The 23391-nt window shown below is 38.5% G+C and overlaps 2 protein-coding genes across 7 annotated transcripts in view; both read right to left on the bottom strand.

Annotated features, from left to right (window-relative positions):
* Positions 1-10651, bottom strand: part of dpydb (dihydropyrimidine dehydrogenase b) — a 29278-nt gene extending 18627 nt beyond the window's left edge. Inside the window, exons 1-9 of one of the 3 annotated variants that reach the window (XM_067604902.1) lie at positions 10380-10651; positions 7814-8176; positions 4736-4846; positions 4515-4597; positions 3282-3369; positions 2925-3086; positions 2210-2406; positions 1390-1471; positions 994-1081 (exon numbers count right to left, since the gene is read on the bottom strand). In XM_067604902.1, the coding sequence (XP_067461003.1) occupies positions 994-1081; positions 1390-1471; positions 2210-2406; positions 2925-3086; positions 3282-3369; positions 4515-4597; positions 4736-4846; positions 7814-7843 (841 nt within the window). In that variant the 5' untranslated portion in view covers positions 7844-8176; positions 10380-10651. The remainder of the gene's footprint in view (positions 1-993; positions 1082-1389; positions 1472-2209; positions 2407-2924; positions 3087-3281; positions 3370-4514; positions 4598-4735; positions 4847-7813; positions 8177-10379) is intronic. The other 2 variants (XM_067604903.1, XM_067604904.1) reach the window with 2 other exon arrangements.
* A 1588-nt stretch (positions 10652-12239) lies between these two features.
* odr4 (odr-4 GPCR localization factor homolog) lies at positions 12240-22774 on the bottom strand. Of its 4 annotated transcripts, none has more exons than XM_067604905.1 (14): positions 22636-22774; positions 22064-22167; positions 21167-21283; positions 20102-20194; positions 19376-19482; positions 18704-18740; positions 18381-18524; positions 18201-18296; positions 17520-17567; positions 17294-17413; positions 17090-17204; positions 13647-13850; positions 12600-12656; positions 12240-12349 (listed from the first exon to the last, which is right to left on the bottom strand). In XM_067604905.1, exons 2-14 carry the CDS (start codon positions 22160-22162, stop codon positions 12279-12281), a joined length of 1308 nt encoding a protein of 435 aa, XP_067461006.1. In that variant the 5' UTR covers positions 22163-22167; positions 22636-22774; the 3' UTR covers positions 12240-12278. The 4 variants fall into 4 exon arrangements, with proteins under 4 accessions (XP_067461006.1, XP_067461007.1, XP_067461008.1 ...); XM_067604906.1 differs by having other exon boundaries at positions 22566-22763; XM_067604907.1 differs by having other exon boundaries at positions 22650-22758.
* Positions 22775-23391: the final 617 nt, after the last annotated feature.

Here is a 23391-nt window from a genome sequence, read left to right as displayed (position 1 = left end):
GTAAATGCATTGGAAATCGTTCTGTGAAGTTGTGACATGGTTTAGAGATGTATTTGAAACGTATTTTTGTTGCTGTATGTTTCGTGGGCGCCGACATTGATAATAGTTACCTCCGTGAATTTCGGTTTTCTACTATTTTGTCAGTGAAAGTTACAGACCTTTGCATGTGGTAACATATGGAAATGTGTTTAAAAGATTGTTTTAGAGTATAAGCCAGTCAGTCGCGAGTTAATGGTAAATAGAGATGCTATATTCAAACCAGTTTCACTTCCGGTCGCTCGTTAACAAGGCAGAGTCGCGCCATTTTGTTAAGAGGTTAAGTGCAAGTGCAAAGGAGTGTTACGCTAATGTTGCAGAAAGGTTTTGTGTACGTCATATCAGTGTAGGATGAGTGTAACTGTGGTGTATGTGTTAAAATAGGAGTGATTGTAGTAATGTCAGTAAAGTAAATGTGTGTTTTGGGTAATATAATTTTTGTGCTGTATATTATATTTTATACATATATTACATTATATTGTAGTTAAGCCTATTCTTATTTATTTAGAAATGTAAGTCATATTTTGAATTTGTGTGAAGTTATGTTTCTTTGACAAAATGTTTTATATTGTTTATTGTGAGTTTGGTTCCAACATTTATTTTATTTCTGTAACATGTTTTGGTGTGAATGTGAAATATGAACCTTGAAGCTGTAGATTTCAGGAAACTGACATAACTGAGAAATATGTACAGTTTTATACTGTTGTGTCAATATTAAATGAGCATCGGCTAGAGCAAGACGCTAACTTTGGCTCTCTCCCTTATTAATCCACAGTCCACAGACCATGTTTTTATCGGCTACACAGTGCACCCTTGCCTGTGTAACCTTTGCTGCCGGTCCAGATTTCCCCTAGGTCTGGCGCCGGTAACACATACACAGCTAATAGCTATAGCTAAAAGCTCACACATGTATACATATGACATGCATCACTGTTTTGAATGATGAGAGACACTCACCGATCCCAATGAAGACTGATTTGAATCCCTCTTCTTTCAGAGACTTCAGAGTCATTCCGTTAACACCTAGACCCTTCTCACACACCACCTGATGTATACACACAAATGCACACAAAGACGTTTAAACAGGACTGTGTAAAACAAATCCTGAGAATGTCTTAATACAGTAGTATTACTTTATTATGCCATATCCAATATATCATATATATCATCTTTCCATTATCTTTATCAGCTTTATTTTCTTGTGTGTGTGTTTTCATCAGATACGGTACTGACAAATTTTAAAGACACCCCTTAAAATTGTGAGCTCGTTATCATACTTTATTACATGCTGAGGCCATTAGTATTGTTACCATCCAAAAATGTAAATATGCGTCAGTATGATATGAGTTGTACCTTGACTCCCAGGTCCTTCATCAAGTTTATTTCAAACTGGACAACCTCATAGGGAAGCCGGAACTGGGGGATTTCTGATGTGCTGCGTGGAAGAACAACCCTTTGTTGATTGTTTGTGTCTCATATATCAGTATACATCTGTCATCCTGCCTTTTTGATAATCTGACATACAGGGATGCTTCAGCAGCCAGTCGCCTGTCTTCTTACCATTATGGATACGCCAAGTCTGACTTACAGAAATAAGCCTGGCTTAACTAGTTATCTTGGTTTATGAAACACCTTTATGATCTCCCTCATTATCACCGACAATTATCCTCTGCTTAAAAAAATTCTGTAAATTTAGATAGCGAATAAATAGTCAGATAACCTTGTGACATCTTTCATTTTATATTTTAACAAGGATTTATGTTTTTTAATGAATAGCTGTTGTTGTCATTGTTTTATTGTGATACTCAATACTTAAGTTTAAAATCTAATTCTGTGCTTTTATCTGCTGTTTTTGTGTATGTTGTATGTTGAGATAATTTAGTGTGTGCACTTTAGATACAGTTTAACTTGAGTAATTACAATGCAGTTGCAGTATCTTAACCCCTGCTAAAGTAACTTTGTAACTGTAACTTTTAAAAGCCCTACAAACATGTTTATTTGCTACTTAAATTATTAAAGAACTTCAGTACAATATATACAGTAGCAGACAAAAGTTTGGACACAACATCCCATTCATTTGAATGAGTTTGACTGGTACTGTATATGTAAGTATAATACAATACAACATGATATGATATGATATGATATGATATGATATGATATGATATGATACCTTAGCCCTCCAGTGTATTTCTGTTTCTCAAATATGGTGATATTATCATATCCAAGTCGGGCCAGGAAGGAAGCACAGCTGATTGAGGCAGGGCCACAGCCAATCAGAGCAATGGGGGCATGGTAAGACTCTGGCATCTCACTGGCTGGTGGGAGCTCAGGATTCCTGATCTGAGGGATGCCCATCTTACTGAACACCTGAGAAGAAACACGTACACACAAACACATTTGAAGAGCTTTAATGGACTGCATTCAAATAATAACTCTAATCCAAACACTCTCAACACAACATGGTTGCCTTTAATTTCTGTGTACCATGACTTCTGCTGAAGAGTGACCATTTATCTCAACCTAAATCAAATAATTATTTTAATCTTAAAACTACAGTAAACCCAAGTTGTAAGCATGAACTAACCTGTGAAGAATATACTGAGTTTTAAAGACACAATTGCATGGTTAACTATGTTATCTGACATAAATAACAGTGTGATAATTGTGTATCTGTGCACATCATGCTAAGTAAAAAGCTCATTCAATGTTTTCTCAAAAACATTAAAGAAGCAGAATAAACACATACACATGGCCATATAAATAAAGATGGTGACATAACTGCAGCTGGCTGTAACTGATGACAGTTGAGTTATCTGAGCAGAAAATTCTAGAAATGGTTTGATATATGTTTTCAAACAGTTTTTTGACAGTTATAAATGCTGTACCTCAGTAGCAAACTGCTGTAACCCTCCGATGTTAATGGGTCCTTCCTCAGAGGCATACAGGTTGCAGCCCCCAACACACAGCTCTGATGTGGGACAAACCATTCCACAAGTCAAACCCAGAGGGTTGTCAGATAGGATGGCCCGCGCTGCTCCATAGTAGTTCTGGTATACACACAGACACATAGATACACACAAACATGAATGATATAGTCATGGCAATTAGTAATGTATAATTTTCTGTATTCCTCATTCTTTGTTTGTCCTTTAACATCTTCTGAGACACCTCCCACATCACAAAACTGGCATTCAACAATGTGAGCATGCATGGATACAATGTGTGTATATATTTCACAGTACCTTATTAGAGATACTCGTAATAAACGACTTGATATCCAGGTTAGTTGGGCAGCTCTTTTGACAGGGAGCATCAGCGCATTTTAGACACCTAAACACAGATTTTTACTTTTATTTGACAGCTTAGACAAGTTGTGCTATTGAGATGTAAGAAGCCTGGTCACAGTCTGGTCCAAGAAATCAGCACCATGGCAAACATGAAATGTGACGTCATCATCTGCCTGCAGTGGTGACAGTCTTTGTCCGCAGGTGGTGCATGTGTTCAAATTGCAACCAACATGTCTACATCTGCAGGTCTACACTGCTGCACCATTCTTTCCTACAGGGGGTGCAGGCCTACAGGTGTAGAACTTTTCTGACAATGATCAAACCACTCTGTAGCCAAAAGATGTGAATGAGTTTGTGAGGGTGTTACAAGCAGTGGTGGAAGAAGTACTCAGATCCTTTACTTAAGTTAAAGTACCAATACAGCAATGTAAAAATACTGCATGAAAAATCCTACTTAATTAAAAGTACATGAGTATCAGCATGGTTAAAGTATTACAGTCAAAGTAGTTGTTTGGTCCCTCTGACATTAGATTAATAGTGAAGCATCAGTGTTAGAGCAGCATGTTACTGTTGTAGCTGCTGGAAGTGGAGCTAGTTTCAACTACTTTATGTACAGTTAGCTAGTTTAGTCCAGTGGTTCCCAACCTAGGGGTCGGGCCCCTCCAAAGGGTCAGCAGATAAATCTGAGAGGTCATGAAATGATTAATGGGAGAGGAAAGAAGGAAAAACAAAGTTCTGATACACACATCTATTTTCAGTTTTTGGACTTTTTCTCTAATCTTTGATTTTTGGTGAAATATTGGATCATTTGAACATTTATTGAAATGAAAGCATGTGAGAAGTTTAGAGGGAAAAATCACCATTTGGTGGAGCTGTTAACAACTCATAGACATGTGAAATGTGACCCCGACTACACACTGCTTTTTGTAAGACATCGAAAGCCAAAAAGTAACTAAAGCTGTCAAATAAATGTAGTGGAGTAGAAAGTACAATATTTCCCTCTGAAATGTAGTGGAGTGGCAGTATGAGGTAGCATCAGATGGAAATACTCAGTAAAGTACAAGTACCTCAAAATTGTACTGAAGTACAGTACTTGAATAAATATACTTATTTACTTTCCACCACTGGCTACAAGTCAGTTCAAACTGGTACTTTGGATCTAAAAACAGCTAAGTCATTCACGCTCACCTCATTGCTTCTCGTAGAGCTCCACGCTCACTCAGTGTTGTGTGTTTGATGTCATCAAAGTTGTTCTCTAATTTCACACAGGACTGAAAACAGAAAGAGAGGGTTACAGAAAGAGAATAGTATAGTATATAGTATGTAGTGAGGATGAAAATACTGAACAAATGCTCTGACTGGACTAAAGCAACACCAAATCAAAGCTAAGTTTTATGTGTGTCTCTCACATCACAGTTCCTCTCAGGGTTTCTCTTCCAGTGTTTCTTTTCTTTCTTCTTGTTGGCTGTCGACACAATCTGGGCGTGACTCTTCACCCTGGGGTTCAGAGCCAGGATGCTCTGTACAAAAATGTTTCAAAAAAGATCAACACATCAGTAAAAAGATTCTTGATTATTCTTGAACTGTTAACCACAAGTTTTTTGAACATTTAATAAATGGAGGGGGGGAAGAATCACACATTTCACTTTGACATTATGTCAAAACCTGTGCAATAATCATCTATTAATGAAACATTGTTACATTTCATGCAGATTTTTTGTTTTACATATAGTTCTTAAATGGAAGCGTCCTTCTGCTATCCAAAGCTTTAGAGCTATGAATTATAAATGGCACAGGAACCAATTGATAGTTGCTTTCCACCTGTTGTTGATGAACCACTGTTATCTGTCCTTATAGCACACACACACACACACACTGCTCTGCTTGCAAAAAACCACTAAAACTATAGAACATTCTAGGAAGTTTGCTTGTTTGGATGGTTGGGATGATAAGATAATGATGAGCTGCCAGGTCAATGCGCTGAGGTTATGTGACCTGTCGGATCAATCCATAACAGTGGAAATGAAGATATGACTTATGTCCCCTGCCAACATCCTGTTACATCAGGAAATGTATCCGATTAAAACAGGAAGATGTTCTCTGATGCTCTCTAAGTCTTTAGGTTTTGACTCAAGATATGGAATATTAACATGTAATCACATGTTTATCTGGAGATAAAAACAATTAAAAACATTAAAAACAATTGTATAAAAATACAACTTTGTTACAGTTAGTTCAAGTTAACTAATCTCAAGAATTTACTTTCATCATCAATTTGAAATAACTACTCTGAATATCACAATGTGATGTTTTCATATCAAATTCATAATTAGCAGGTTTCTTCATTTAGAGTGTTTTCTTTTATATATTTTGTGAAGTGATAACATTACCTGCCAGTTACTTTATAATCGTTTGCTTCTTGCATACAGAATCTCAGTTTCAGAACATGTAGAGTTGCAGATTGCAATGACATCTGTTCAGTCTATTGCACCATCTCTACACATGCTCACCAGGACCGCCTATCTGACCACACGTTACTTATCTGCAGCTTGTACAACACAGCACATGGCTTGTTACATAATACTGTAAGGACTGCATAACATTTTTATGCTTTTTTATGCTTTTAACCCTTACATGTTTATGCGGCATATTAGCATACTGTCTAGAAAAGAATAGGGCTTGTAACTCCAGTCATTCCCCTAAAACATATTGTGAGTATGTACTGTACGTTCTGTCATATGATGTACAGTATATCCCAGAAAACTACAACTGTGTTGGCCTTTAAAGCTGCTGTAGGCAACATTAATGTTAAAATCTATTCATTTAAAGGACGAGTTCAAAATTTTTCAAGTCTGTCTTAAAACAATAGTCAGGTGCTTTCTGTAATCATTCTTCCTGTTCATACTGACCATTATTACAATGTAAGTGATGGAGGCCAAAATCCACAGTTCTCCCCCTGTGCAAAAAATGTGATTGACTGTGGATTTTGGCCTCCATCACTTACACTGTAAAAACATTTGAAGGAGATTTTTTAACAGCCAGTATGAACAGGAGGAATGATTACAGCGAGGAAAAGCTCTTTCACTGTTCATATGGGCACCTGGCTGTTGTTTTAAGACACACTTGAAAAACTGTGAACCCATCCTTTAAGTCCATTATAACACGTTTGCAACGTCTTCAAATGGCAGTAAGTACCTTACATATAATTTAAAAGCATGTGTGTACTACATAGGCTCAGTGATACTTTTGTTGAGGCAGGATATGAACTTTTCAATCTTTAAATGTCCTTTAGTCATGCTGTCACTACTATTTTGCAAAAGGAGACTGTATGTTCACTTTTATTTGTGCAAATCAATTAATTGTATTCGTGTGTTCACGTACAGAAGTGATGTTTCACCATTAACATCAGAGCTTCTGTTCTGTCTGTTGCCACTTTGATATATAGTATTTTGGTCTAAAGCATCACGGCCCAGCTAGGTGAGGAAACATGTGCGCTACAATACTTGCAATCAATGTAATGACCAATGTGCTTAAATGCTAATCCTCAAATTCCACCTCCATCTTTAGTGCTCGGTGATCAAACTTGTTTATGTCCTCCACTTCCCAGAGAGCACTTCTGAAGCAGTGTGTAAGTACTGTGATTAAGTATTATCTTTTAAGTATTTTGAGTTTCTTTTTCTGTATTACGGCAATTTTTCTGGGTAAGTATCATTATTTTGAAACTACAGACATTACCTCTGTACCTCGTAGATTCAGTCATGTGTGCAACATTGTGAGGCCTTGGATTAGTCATATCCTGTTAAAAGTATTAATCCTCAAGAAAAGATACTTGTGAAACATTCTTCTAGGGACCGGCAGTGTGTAAAGGTCATCTTGAGTTCACTGACCACTTCATTTCTAGTGACTTTGTGATACTTATAGTAGTTTGAAACGAATACAACACAAGTATTAGACTTTCTCTTGAACAGGTTGTTCATCTTAACTTCACCTACACCATGCATACACTTAACTATTTCTAACCTGAATCATCATTTCTAACCTTGATCTAGATGAAAAAAATGGAGCCTGGGCAGGATCCTGGGTTACCTCAGCATATGCAGGATAGTTACATTTTAATATAACTGTTGTTCCATATACATGAATGTAATGGGAACATGATGGGAAAAATCAGGATTAGCAGAACAACCACAAATATGAACAACAATAACATCATTTACACCTAAGTATCACTTTTCAGAAAATGTATCATTGTATCTTTCTGTCTTTTAAATCTTAAACACAATTTTAACCAATTTGACACTTTGTGCACTGCCAGTTTGCATCATGCAGATTCATTTAAACCAAGAGATGATAGTTTATTGTGTTCATGGTGGATTTGCACTCCACACCAGCTTGTTTGCAACCTGCAGATACACAGTTTGTTCATGAAGAGTTAATTGAGGGTCCTGCTGAGGAAAAAAAGGTAGAACAAGAAACATACAAGTTACCTCAATATCGGGAAGATCTTTACTCAACATGATGCTTCTGTCCAGTTTGAGCTGTAAAGGCTTTCAAGTGCTTTGTGAAGATGTCCTGCAGATTGTAGCTGGTTTCTGGATTAGAGGTCCGAAGCACTGTCCGGGACTGCTCTGCTCCCAAGTGGAACTATCTGACAGCTGACCGTCCTTATCAGGCTCACTCCTCTCACTTGCAGAGATTTCAGACAATGACTTGACTGTTTAAAGGCACCAAACGTTATCTGGCAAATCTGTCAATAAGGTGGAGCGACAGACAAAGCAGATATCACTCTCTAGGGTTGAAGTTCAGCAGAGCTGGACAGCGGGCAGGTTTCAGGGTGCACTGCACCAGAGCTGTGGTTAAATCAAACATTGATCATAGTGAACGGCCAGGTCCAAACTCCACCTCTTTCATATACATAAATCTGTGTTTAACTCCTTCCTGCCTGTTTTAAGGACTCTCCTCCACTGGACTGTCCTGCAGGGTAATCATCAGCTCTCCAGGACAGGCCAGTTTATAGACATATTGTAAACCAGTGCACACTGATTAGAGTTTGGCACAGACTCAGATGATTCTGATGGAGTACTGATAGTAATGATGTATAGGCCTATGACCTGCCTACCTAAATATTGTAGCCAGCTGCTTAAATCAAATGGTTAGCTAAATAACTATTAAGAATTTCTTGCTGCTTATTCTAATAATGTCAATAAAGTTCTCCGTCCCTCTGGAGTTATTATTTTGCTGATTCATTTTCCTTTTCCCTATCTTTGTGAACCTATCTAGTGCCTGCTGAAGTTAGACGTTGGTAGGAAGATGGATAAGATTAATCCATTTTTTTTAATGGTCAAATTTGACATAAATTTGAGTTTAGTGAATCTAGACCCCTCCTGCTTGCTTTTAAAAATATGAAATAAAATACAACAACAACAACAAAATATCCAAACCCTTTTTTGACTCAGTTAAGTTTTCCAAAAATATTACGGCTACATAAACAGTGCTTATATTGACAACTTTTCTGAAAGATTTTTGTTAACATATATTTATTTATGTTGCTCCTTTTGCTCTGTTTACTTTGTTTTTCCCGTTATTATGTGCCCTCTGGCTAAGTTGCACACTGTTTTGTAAAACGTACATTACTTAGTTACAGGGGGAAAAAAAGGTGGTGGTCAGTTGTTTGAATCAGCATCTGCTTCAGAAGGTTACAGATAACATGTAGTGTAGGAGGGGCCCATAAAAATCAGTCAGGCATAATAGACCCTTTTCACAGCAGACATTTCGATTTGTCAATGCAGAAAAAGCACAGGTTTAAATAATAACTTAAACGATGGCTCCATTCAGCATGTCTATGTCATGGACTCATGGTTTTTGTGTTTTTGTTCTCTTGGTTACACTTCTGTTGTCCAGTCCTTTTGGTCATATGGTTTTGCTCCTTTATGATTTGGGTTGTAGATTTAAAGGACTGTCTTGCATTATTAGTTAGCTTATGGGGTTGTGTACTTGGGTTTATATCCATGCGTATTCTTTGATGGGTGAATATATACTGGATTATATTTAGAAGATTGTGTGTACTGTGGTTTTGTTTTCTGTTTTTCTTCTCTATTTCTCTATTGCTCTATTCCTCTTCTGTGTTCCTCCTGTCTGTTTCTCCATCCACATCTGCCATGCACCAAGCTCATTAACGCTGCCCTGCTCCTAGTGTCTTCCCAGCCAATCAGCGCCCAGCCTGCCCTTGTCTAGTCATCTGTTCAGTTCATTTGGTTCCATTTCATTACAGTTGGTTCTGTTTCTTTGTGCTTGTCTTGTATTTTTTTTTTTTTTTTTGCTCAGCCAGCTTTTTGTTTTTTGCCCACACATCTCAAGAATAAAGAAGTTTTTCATCAGCCTTGCTCAGTCTTTGCCTTTGGGTCCACCTGCTCCACTGCTCATAACAGTCTACTGTGAGAAGGGTCTATAGCGTCTCAGTGAACTCGCTTCAGTTATACTGTAGCATTGGTCAGTGATAGTTTAGTTATAGTCTAAGTGTCTTTGTATTTAAATTCAAAACCCTAATGAGGGAATTTAGCTGAAACATGTTTATGTTTATTAATATTATTATATACTTTATTAAAGGCTTTTTATGATATTCAGGATTGCCTTGTTTTTTTCTTTTTCATTTAATTGTGTTGTGTCTCTTGATAGCATCTTTGTTGAGTCAGATTTCTGAAAAAACATTTTTTTATTTCTTGTTTATAAAGCAAAGACATACTTCTTTTTTTATAGTTTTGACCACGTTTTAATAAGAAACTTATTACTTACTCTTAAAACTACATTAATTGAATTTTTGGCCGCTTGTGCAACAAGCAATAAACACAACATTAACATATCACCACAAGCAAGGAAGTAAGATGGAAGTAAGACGTTAACGTTGACTTTGGAGCTAAGGCCCTTCACTTTTCCAGCAGGTGGGGAAATAACAGACGTGACTTTTCATGGTCTTGGCAAGCTGCAGCATTTATTAACTAACAAACTGTTTCCTGTACTATGCATTTACTATCAGATTTAAAATTTGCTACTGACCTTTTCCTCCGCTCCTGGTTTTCACCGTCACTTTGCTGATGCTCGCTCTCTCGCTTAACCACTCACTCGCTTACGCTCCACCCTATTCCTTAAACGACATGGATGTATATAGCCTATACGGGACTAGAGTGGCGCCAATTCAATCCTGTAGGAATTGCTCGCCTGGGGGCAAAAAAAAAGGTGTCTAGCTTCCGGGTTTGTTTACATGTTGTCCGGCCCACTGAATGTGCGCAGTAGTGTTTCCCCACTGGACTTGTCCGCGAGCTCCATTGGTGTTGGCGAGCCCCCGCTCGGCCCATAGACTTTACATTGTGATGACGTCATGGATTTTTAAATTTAAAATTTTTAATCAGGCGTTATTTGGATAACTTGACCCCATATTGTGAATCCAAATTGTTACTTTCTCGCCTGAAAAAATATTGAAACATAATAAAGTGACATATTAACAGTCCTACAGCGAAAATTACACCAGCTTTTAGTCTGGCTCATCTCCCCCATTGCGCAGTCTGAAGAGACGCAATGCAGTTGAGTATGTCCAGTAAGCTCACAAGCTCTCATACATCTGGGTATTTCTCGCGTACACAAAATCCACATACTATGCAGTTGAAACGCACTACATACTCAATTTGACGCCATACTTAGTATGAATAGTACGTTTGAATGTGATTTCGAACACAGCCCAGCTCTTATCCCTGGACCACATTGGATGCGTGAGCAGCGCGTGTGCGTCGCGGAACCTGTTGCTTTTCATTTCGGTGCCCATGTTAACAGGTTAGAGCGGCCACACACTGCAAGCGTGAGAGACGCAGCAGCGTGTGTGCGTGTGTGTCGCTGAACTGCTGCGTCTCCCAAATTTGCAGCGTTCACACTGGAAGCGTGTCTGCTGCGGCGCTTCTGCCACTGGCATCCCCATCTTTCTCGTTTTCCCTGTCCATTTCTGCTGAGAACCGCGCGCGTCACGCGGAGAAAATAGGCGAGACCTCGAATCTCTAGATGAAGCGACGCAGCAGCCGCTCTAACCTGTTAACATGTGTGTGGCCCAGGGGTTATACATTCATGCGCCTGTCCAGCTCTCATTATTCATCCATGTTAAAAGGAGTTACACTACTTGCAGTTTCCCATTCAACGACACAGACGTTAACTCACGTTTCGAAACAGCGCTGCTCAGAGGCCCCCAAACGCTATTGATTTTCGGATGAATGGATATTTGGCGTTATTTTTTACAATTAAAATTTTTTTGCCCTGCCGGGGGTTCTCGTTGGCCTGGCGGCCCACCAGGCCTGTACTATTATAGGGGAAACACTGAAGTATAATATTCGCTCTCTTTTCCATTCTGGTTTGGTCTCCATCAATATCTGAGAAAAATATCTGTCTCTTTAGCTGCTAAATGCTGCACTATGTTCACCAGCTGGTTGCTAACTGTGTCTGTCTGCTATTTGGTGAAGTGCAGGTAGATTGCAGTGGTGTTTTTAGAGCTTTTTGTTGAAAACAGCTGTTCCTGCTGGAAACAAGGTTGATGAGAGTGCTGAGAGTGAACCAAATCAGTAAAGTTATAGGTTGTTAAACTAAAATGAGCTGAAAGATGCTAAAACACTCAGTTGAGCTGAGGGGAACAATAGTCAGGTAATAATTCTCTGTGGGTTTATCACTACGAGCAACCCCTTTCACATTACACATAATGATTGAATCCATTGTTATGTGAAAATATTATTATCATGATATAATACAGAAGGCTCACCAAAAATAATCATGTACAAAAGTCAGGATTTTTTTTTTAAACAGATTGTCGTCAGTCAAATTAATGAACCCAAATTTTGATTGCACGACTGCATTTTCTGATTCAACCAACAGACAGAAATGTTCAAATCAAAATACTTTATTCTGGTGTGTGCATGTGTGTCAAACGTCGTTGAGATAGAGCATTGAGGCAGCAGTGGCAAGTAGGGCTACAGCAGTAGCCATGGCAACACCTAAACAACACAGAAAAGGAGAATCAGGACTGTGCTCATGCACACACACACAGACACACACTCAAACAATACAATGTGGTTGTACAGTAATTTTCAGTAGTTAATTTGTAACAAATAAAAAAGTGAAAAGTATGACTTTTCCTTGGCTGCCGTTGTGATATCACAAGAATCTTTCTAAACCTAAGTCAAGGTGTTAACAACAAATGCAGCAGGAAAAGTGTAGCTGTTTTCACAATGCAATGTGTTTTACCTATGTAGTTGTTTCTCTTGGGCTCCAGAACTTCCACAGTTGTTTCCACAGTGGGCTCTGGAAACACAACATTTTATAAAACACCAATAATTTAATTTAGTAATATCTCAAAGCTTGTAACTCAAACCAAGGTTAATGGGAAAAATAATCGATTGAAGAAAGGGAAATCAGATCATTTACAGATCAGTAATCTTTCTTCTTCCCTGGTAGGACACGTTGTAAAAAGTTTATTTAGTGTTTTGTGGAGCTGTAGAAGAGATAACTTTGCTGAAGAAAGCATTTGGACACTGAGAGGACAGGCTGAGTAATGAAAGACCACAAGGAGGTTTTAATTACTGTGTGCAAGTGTTTGAATTTTACAGATAATCTACTGTTCTGCATCGGAAATCACTTATTTTCACAAATTTATTCATATTTCAGTTTCAGTTTTAGATGGCCTTTGGATTATTTGAGATATATGGAAGCACATAAGAGGTTTCTCTCCTCTTATTCTGATTAGGAGAATGTGCCATTTTATGAAATTGGTTACGAATAATCCTAAGACTCTAACAGGTCCTGTAGTAAGAAGTAATAGTACTAATAAGCTGAATTAAACTTTAAATAATTAAGATGTCATCTAATAGTAAAACCTTTGTTAAACTAACATGGATGTATACTTTCTTTCTGTGCTTTACTAATTTGTACCTGTTGTAATAAAGTGTTTTAAGTCAAACTATATACATTTTAGCTGATAATATAAATTTAACAAACAAAAACAACAATCTCAACATCTCCATTCATTCTCCACATGGAGGAACGTCTGCTACTTGACAGCTATATTTGAAATAATGTCCACTCAGGCTAAGTGCAAATAGGTATAAGAGGTTAAAGTTATATTGTGGTGCTGTGTTTATGCCAAAATTAAAACAAGGTAAAAGAGAATTGAAAAATGCTACTCCTGTCCAATGTGCTCTGACAAAAAAAAACAACAACTATGTTTTGGAGTGAAAATCCTCCTTTATGAACTGAAATCATCAACCATATTGTAACTTCAGACTCCTTCCTCACCTGCTGCAACACTGCTCTCTATGATTTCAGCAGTTATTTCCTGCCTGGTATCCAAATCTTGCTCGACTGCATCAATGTCCAGCATCTCTTTCAGCCTGTCAGTCACCTCGGACAGGCCCTCATCACTGAACTGGTAGTCACACACGCACACTGGCCCGCTCACTTTTACGGGACAAAAGATACGACGAGGGAGGCAGAATTGCTCTGAAAAAGAAACACAGAGAATGAGAGGTGCAGTTAGAGAAGCATTTTATCGGTGTTGAACAGCAGAGGAGGAGGCGTGCTACTTGGCTGGACAATGATAAAATGTTATTGACAATAAGATGTGTGATGACAGCGATTGCACTGGTAGATGAGTCAGTGAAGTGAGTCAGTAATGTCACTTACACAGCAATATTTATCTAGTTTGCTTTAATTAGCTAACAATAGCCACCATAAGCTACTGCTCATACCAGTAGCTTTTGCTTCCTGCTTTCTCACAGTGCAGATGCTTTGCTGCTTGCTTGTAGATACAGTAGGCTATTGCCATAGTTCAACATTTTTATGACCTCCTCAGTACTACATGAGTGCAGCCTACCAACATCACATGCCTGTACTGCAGTGACTGAAAAGGTGGTACTTAGCTAAAGCTAATTAGCAGCAAGATGCCCTTCTCCATAGACGACTACAACAAACTTCTGCAGAAGATTACAGTGCTGGAAACCAAAATTTAGAAGTGAACGTGGAAGTGAATTGGACTGTGTGGGGACGACATCAGTTTGCCATGGACTCAAGACAGTAGACAAGATCATGCTAACACACGGCTGATAAGCACCAACAAGACTACAAAGAAACAGGAGGGCTGTGTGCCAGGTAATAAATCTACAAATGGTAGTCCTCTGTGGAACTCCCTTGGAGCAAAGTCTAAGAGTAAATCATTTCCCTGCGTAATTATTGTTGGTGATCTTAATATCAAAGTTGACAACCCCCAGGACAGAGGGACTAAAGGACTGTGTTGTGTTCCTGATAACTATGGACTGACTCCGCACGTGACGGAGCCCGCACCCTTGGTTGTGGTGACTGATGTTGCTCTCTCTGATCATCTCTGTGTTTTCTTTGAGAGTGCTATCTCTGTGCACACAAATGGTCAAACAGAGATAATCACAAAACGGTACGTCACTGAAAAAACACCAGTGAAATATTTATTCAGGTTTTCTCTTCCACACCTGCCCTCTTTTGGGTCTCAGTCAATGAGCTTATAGATAATATCAATTCTTAAATTACAAATGTTATTGATGCCATTGCACCCACTAAGGTGAAGGTTGTCTCTGGTAAGAAAAGATCTCCATGGAGAAATGCCACGCTGGTCAGAATGGAAAAAAAAAGAGTGTCGAAAAGATGAACGCAGATCAACGCAGATAATAATAAGAACAGTCTAGACACATCACAAATGAACAATTATAGGCTCATATCAAACCTCCCATTTTTAAGTAAAATCATTGAAAAAGCTGTTTTTCCACAGCTGAAGAACTTCTTGGCACTAAACAGCCATTTTGATGTCTTCCAGTCAGGATTTCAACCATACCACAACACTGAAATGGCTCTTTTTAAGGTCTTCAATGACTTCCACTTAGACACAGACAGTGGCAGAATTTCACTCTTGGTATTACTGGATCTCAGTTCTGCATTTGACACGGTCAACCACAACACGTACAGTGCTAAACTGCTTTGAATCCTACTTAAAGGACAGGGACTACTTTGTGTCTATAGGTAATTACACATCCGAGCAGACAAAAATGACATGCAGAGTTCTCCAAGGCTCCATTCCGGGGCCTCTTCTGTTTGACATCTACCTGCTCCCATTGGCTTAGATTATGGAAAACAACAAAATATGTAACCATAATTATGCAGATGACACAAAAATTTACATAAATATTTCACCAGGGGACGATGGTCCAATACAAGCACTGAGTAAATGCACTGAATAAATCAACGATTGGATGTGCCAGAATTTTCTTCAATTAAACAGAAGCCAAGGATGAACCATTAAAAGTCAGCACCCATCTTCAACTGATAATGTTAAAAATCACAAACCAAGCCAGGAATCTTGGTATAGTCATGGACTCAGACCTGAATTTCAACAGCCACATTTAAGACAATTACACAGTCAGCCTACTATCACCTGAAGAATATATCAAGGATTAAAAGGACTTATGTCTCAGCAGGATTTGGAAAAACTTGTCTATGTATTCATCTACAGTAGACACAACTACTGAAATGGTGTCTTTACAGGTCTCTTTAAAAAAACAGCTGATTCAGAACACTGCTGCTCGAGTCCTCACTAAGACTAAGACTAAGAAAGTGGATCATATGACTCCAGTTCTCAGATCTTTAAACTGGCTTCCTGTTTGTCCTGTTTGAACTGATTTCAACATACTACTGTTGGTTTATAAAGCACTGAATGGTTGTCTGGGACAGGTCTGCTTTCTGTCAGCAAAGTCAAAACTAAACATGGAGCGACAGTGTTTAGTTTTTATGCTCCACATATCTGGAACAAACTCCCAGAAACCTGCACATCTGCTATAACTCTCAGTTCTTTTAAATAAAGGCTGAACACTTTTCTGTTTGTCGCTGCCTTTGATTCAATCAAATAATTATTCATTTCTTACACTGCTCTGTAACTTTTATTGTTGTATTTCATACTTGTCTTATTCTATTTTACTTTATTTTTGTTTTCTATTCTCTTAGCTCTTTAAAGATGTTTTTGGTAGTATTTAAATGTCCTTTTGTGGTGTGCTTCTTTTGCACTTTGTCTCAATGCTTTTAATGTTTAATGTAAAGCACTTTGAATTGCCTTGATGCAGAAATCTAAACTCACCTTGCCTTGCCAGACCAACTAAGACCGTTACAGCAAAATCCCTGAATGTGTTGAAGGGGGTTATTAAATCAACTTTTCCTTTGTTAGAGGAAAATTACATTATTGCAAGACATAAATAAACTATTTTTCTGTTTTGGGAGTATAGATAGTTTTGGACTGTCATGTCATCTGTAAGTGAAATCATGGTCTTATTTCCTTTTAATAGGAGCTTCACTAGTGTAGCTGGATGAAGAGGAGACATTCATTAATTTTCATTTAACTGTATTCACTTTGACCATCAGGATGCATGTTTATCTTATTTGTTTAGTGTTCACCCTGCACTGTTACACATGTATTTATCTTTTGGCAAACTGGATTTTGCAAAGTCACCCTGGCTAGGGTGATTTTTGCCTGCAGCTGAGCTTCCAATGCAGACCTTCCTATCAGCACACACATCCTTCCTCTTCGCTGGGATTGGCTAATCCTAAACCCACCCAAGACCCTGACCTTATCCTCAAACATCTATAGCATAAAGCATTTGATTGGTAGAGCATGTTGGAGGCGGGTAGCTGACTGTTTGTGTGTGTGTGTGTGTGTGTGTGTGTACCTGTCTGTTGTTTGTCTCTGCTGCTGCCTTTGCTCTCCTCTTCCGATGTCAGCAGCTCCTCCAGCACCATCTGAACCCTTGTGGCCACCGTAGAAACCACATCCCTCTTCAGCAGCTGTCCACAATGACAATTTCATGACAAAATGATGGGATGTTCTTTTAGTCTCATTTGACACTGTGTTGTCTACTGTAATAAAGCATTACCTTCTCAGCCAGTTTGGCCTTTGGTTTGTTGCTGTGCAGGTAAGTTCTGCAGTGGATCGCTCCTTTAACTGACACACTGCCTCCACACCTCTGGACCACATCTGTTAACCTCTGTTCATCCTGACACACAGGAAGTTATGGTTCAATACAATAAAAGGTGCTTATACAGTATACAATGTTCAATTCACTTCATTTTTTGTGTGAAATGTGTATGTGTGTCTCTTACCGGTGTGATGAGCAGCTGAGTTGTGTATGACTGTCTCACATTCCTCTTCTAGAGAGAGATATCAGCTCAGAATTATACTCATTTCTTTCACACAATCCAGAGAATGAGTTAGATTCAGTCTTGTAGTTGTATGCAATTCTTTTTATTTGTAATGTATTTACTGATATCATTAGGATACAGTAGTCATTTAAGGTCAATTGCATGTTGACCACGACACCGTTTCTTAACCCCTGTCAGTCCAGAGACAGTTAATTTATTAATTTAAGTTAACAGTTAAGTTAATTTTGTGTTGGTCGACTAATTCTGGTTGGTAGTTTATAATACTATGAGACAGAAATGTACCACAAAGTTATCATAGCAACAATCAATGATGGCAATGTAAACAGTAGAAATACTGTGATCTACCAGCACTGTGCAGTTGCATGTATCTGATTGGTCAATGCAGACAGTGCATTTCTTTGCAACAAAACTTCAGCCAGAAAAACCTGAGTTTGTTTGCTGGACGCCTCTGTGTTAGGACCCCTGCTGAGGTCTCCTCAGGAAATAAATACTAAAGTCATTATCCACCAATTACTGCAAAAATGCCCTTGAGCAAGGCACTGCACCCTTCCTTAGGTAAAGACATATTTTATAGATTCACTTCATGCACTGTTTTCACAGTGTTGGTTAGATTTATACAACCTGTCCTGCTGTGAGCTCTGTGTCCTCTGGCAGCTTTTTTCCATCAATCAGACAAACTCCACTTTCAATCTGCTGTGCCCAAACTTTCAGTCCCTCCTGAAACAAAAAGTGACCAGAGAACAGTTCCACTGAAGCTCCCAAATATGTAATCAATGTTCAAGTGTGTGTGTGTGTGCTAACCTTAAGACATTTATCCATGTTTTCTGTACTGGTTCTGTTGTCCGGCAGCGGAACCAACATGTCCACATTTAGACAACATGACACCATGATCCAGGAGGAACACACATCCGACTGGTACTTCCAATCAGCAGGCTTGGCCATACTCTGGAACAGACAATCACAATGATATGATTGATAACAAAACAACATTGCATGCTTTCCTTTGCCATGAATAGATCAGTAAGGGACTTAAGTACTTTTTGAAGGCAATCTGCATTGCATTAAGTGTAATGACATGCAGATGGAAGCTGTGGCTTTGTGAGAAATGTAAGATGTAAACTTACCTTGGGGTCTTTGACATCAAAGGTTCTGCAGACTGTTCTGATGTGCAGAGTTAAAGAACATCCGCAACAAGTAATTCATTCCTCTATCCTCCCGGCTGGTAGCTACCTGATCCAATAAGAAGGCTGTGTTAAAGCAGCCATTCTCAACCAGCGGGCGAGGCTGAAAGGTCAACCTCAGAGCGCCATCTAGTGGGCCACAGAGGCAGTGGTACTGCTAAATGGTTACAATTATTTTCTTTGGTAATTTACCCAAGCTAGTTATTTTTATATCTAAATGTGCTAAAGCATTCACATAAATAAAAAACATCAAATTAAAATGCATAATTTCAATGACCAGTTAGGAATATCCAATCACGACACATCATTAGGTAGAGCTGCTTTGCCAGTGTTAGCCAGCTAGCTTTCTCTGTAGATCCTGCTTCAGAAGACACATCTCTATCCACTGTGTTGGAAAATGAACTGATGAACTATCAGCAGACAGCAGCCTGAAGCTTCAGCTCACACATGTTGACCTTTCATTCTGGATACTGGCTGCCAGTCAATATCTCTCTCTGTCAAACTCTGTATGTTACTTTGTTCATTTATTTGGGAAGGTGATCCGCGGAAATTTTTTAACAATCAGAAGTGGGCCTTAAGTTACAAAAGGTTGAGAACCTCTGTGTTAAAGGATACTTTCTGGTTTTGGGGTTGACGTGCAGCGTGACGCACTCTGTGACATCATCATCGGCAGGGTTCCACAGACGCTCAGAGGAGATCAGGTTCTCGACTGCAAAAACCAGCTACATACGCATACGCACACACACACGCACACACACACAAACATAAACACACAGGACTTATATGGATAGAATACACTGACAGATACATGCACATAAGCAAGGCAAATGTGAATGTTTAAATGTCCCTCCAGAGGCCCCTCGCAAGATCATCACTGTGGATATGTAGATAAAGTATTTATTTTATATAAACAGACAGTGAATATTGGTTTCCAAATAAATGCTAATGTTGCTCTGTGTATGCTGGATGTTTAAGTAGGTAATGGTTGGCTAACACATTAGTCATAACAACAATTTTATAAGCAAGGGATATGTGATATCTGTGTATCTGACAGCTGATTTTCATGTCTTTCTGCCCCCTAGTGGGTGAAGATTTTATAAATGCAGCTTTAAAAGGAAATCTCTGCCAATTTTACACATCAAAGTGTGTTTACATGTGTTGGGGAGTAGTGAAAAAAGCTGCATTCATTTTTACAGTGAACACACCCAGACCTATACAGTCCAGTTGCATTATAAGTAATATAGACACCATTTTGACAAGGAAGAAGAAAAATAAATCTGTCCACTGTGAGTCCTTGTGAGTACAGCGTGTACATGTACAGTGTGTTTATATGAACCTCACCTGACGAAGTGAGGTTAGTGTGTCCTTGGCATCAGTGTCACTGATGATGAAGGCTCCCAATACAGACAGGCCTCCAGGCAGCATCCTGGAAACCTGGAAACAGATCAGATCAGAAACAAATATGTATATATTTTTAACACTCCACAACAGTTTAAAGGGGACATATCATGCACATTTCTGGGTCTATATTTTTAATCTGGGGTTCTACTGGAATATCTTTGCATGATTTACAGTTAAGAAAACTCCTTATTTATCTTATACCAACCCTTTATACAGCCCCTCAGTTCAGCCTCTGTCTGAAACAGGCCATTTTAGCTCCTGTCTCTTTAAGGCCTCCTCCTGATGAGCCCACACTGCACTGATTGATTGATTGATTGATCAGCTCATGAAATCTGCCCCTCAGCAGACTTCCAGCCACTTGGGAGTCTACGGCAACAATCCATGAAACAAGCTGTAGTAGTAGGATTTCACTACTTTTCTCCTTTTTTACTCAAAAATGTCTCAAATCCATCCATGTTCAAGCCAGAATCTGACCCCATCTGACAAAGTGTTCAGAGCAGGTTGAGGCCCTGGCTTTTGACTCGTAGGGAGCATTTCTACATACATTAACGGCAGGTTTTGGAACCTTGACCATATTTATCATATACCCAACGTCATGTCAGTATATAAATAACAGAAATCACAAAGAGCATAATATGTCACCTTCAAATGCCTGCACACACTGGCAAAAACACCTTACCTTTTATGGAACTGTATTTGTCTTAATGCTACTTCAGCTATTTAGCTTTGCTGTCTAACATCAATGGATATAACACATATGTTATAAAATATATATATAACTCCATGTATTTGACTCTATAATTAAACCATTACATGGAGATATATATATATAGAGAGAGAGAGATATAGATATATATAGATATATAAGTTCACACTTGCATATTTAAGTACTTAAGTACTCGAGTGTGACCACATTAGTGTGTATTGAGATTATGAGCCTGCTGTCTTGTTTTCTGTACTGCGTATCTAGACATTCATTGTTATGCATTTAAATATTATACCTACCTGTCGAGCATGCTCAGTGACCCACTCTTTGTCGAAAGAGTTTCCAGCCGCTGCGGTGGACTCCTCCCTTTGAGGCGTCCGAGTTGCCATGACAACAAAATCCCTTTGAGTTGAGCTCTGAAATGTTTAGTCATTAATATTGATTACTGTCTCTTTGCTCCACATAGAGTATATCTTCCACATCATATCATGATATGTCACAATCAGAATCATCTTTATTGGCCAAGTATGTTTATGCAGACAAGGAATTTGACTCTGATTTAGTGGCTCTCAATGTACTTACACAAAATAACAACACAACAATCTTCAGAAATATACACAAGGGATGAGTATATACAGGTGAAACCATTTCTGTGAACTGTAAATATGATACAAATAGTGCAAAGAAGTGAAAAGTGCATGTAGTGATGAGATAAATGTTAAATGGTAAATCTAGTTATATCCAGTATGTACATGCAGCACATCAAATAATACCTTGACATGAGACTTCTTGACAGATATATTAGCCACTTTACATCCTTAACAGAAATTTCTCTATCGCTTGTATGGTGTTGGAAAATGAACTTAAAAGTCATCTACAGTACCAGTCAAAAGTTTTAACACCTTCCCATACACTTGAATGAAAAAGTGTGTCCACAGTAACTTTTGACTGGTATTGTCTGCCTGAATGACAAAAAGCCATCACTTTAACAGCTTGATGAAGTCAACAATATTATGTATTCCATGTCTAAAAGGGGCTTATGTGACAGAAGTGAGTGATATCCTGCTGTTTCATTGATGGGGAACTGTTACTTATGGTCTGACACCATATTCTGAGGTGGAAGGAAACCAAACAACTGGACAGGAACTACAGGAGCTACACCTACACAACAGACATATGTTTATGTTAAACCTTACCTGTCCAATAAGCAGACCTGTGACTGGACCTGCTTGTTGTTCACAGAGTTTGGAAAGATATCCCTCCACAGCATCATCCACTATATAGCCACGACCCATACTGCCTAAAGGGAATAGATAGATAGATACTTTATTGTCATTGCATGTTAAACACAACGACACAACGAAACTTGGCAGCAATCCACTCCACTTAGCAGCATATATAAATATATTTAAAAAATATAAAACCATGAATAATAATGTAATAATAGTCATAATCATATATAGGCAATGTAAAATAAAATACTATACGTGGGACAGTTATTGCACTTATCTTTTAGAGTTATCTACAAAGATGCCGCTGCTGACTGAATTTAAAGCAAGAAGTTTAAACCTCGTAAAACTTAAACTCAACGTTGATTAGCATAGATATATAACGTTATACATGTATGGTTAACCAGTATAGTTAAGGGATATCTGCCTCTCTAACTGTAGCTGGCCGGTAATAACTTCCTACATTTACCTAATGCAAGATGGTCAAAGTTGCAATTCACATAAGTTCCTACGTCTTGAACTTCAACCTATCCACGTACCGTGAGGGAAATACCTGAAAGAAGCAAGACGGAGACTAAAATATACACCTAAAGACAGGTAGCTTGCTTTCAACGTTGACAGCTGGCAGTGGTTCGTCAGCAGAGCAGAAAACTCTTTTTACCACAATGCTTTGCGCATTGACGTACATCCGTCGCACGTCTCTGTCGTGCTGGGTTAATCTAGGTCAAAATAGTCAAGTTAGACAACAAAAGACAAACGATAAACAGGATATTTCTCCTCACGATACAACCTACAGTCTATGGATACAACTGGTAGGAACCACTAAAAGTAATGGTTTATTTCAGGCATTACTAATGCAGCACTGTACGATGACGACCACAGTTAACTATTGTACTGAGAATAAAATAGCTCTTCACATTACATGTCTACAAATCAATGGAAACTAGAATATTTGCACTTCTTTCAGTGGTGGAGACACACTGCTGCAGTCAATTGATTTGTGTCCATATCAAGGCTGCTGTCATGCAAACTAATTGGTTTCAATAAGTATCCTACCTAATTATGTTTTACAACAAAAACAGCAATTTGCGTTTCAGTTAGTGTAAAATAATTCATGTTTTTCACCTGGCTGTAAACTTTAAGTCCCCCTCCACTCAAAAATATGTTTTTTCTTCTTGTTCCTACAGTTGGATGATTGAGCTTCACTGTGTAGAATGATGTACGTGTGCATTTTTACAAGATAATTAACGTTTTTCTGTGGAAAAAACACACCCGGCACACATTATTAATCAAAG

This window comes from Thunnus thynnus, chromosome 12, assembly GCF_963924715.1.
Source record: "Thunnus thynnus chromosome 12, fThuThy2.1, whole genome shotgun sequence".
In the NCBI taxonomy this organism is placed as follows: domain Eukaryota; kingdom Metazoa; phylum Chordata; class Actinopteri; order Scombriformes; family Scombridae; genus Thunnus; species Thunnus thynnus.
This window is presented reverse-complemented; position numbering and strand designations above follow the sequence as displayed.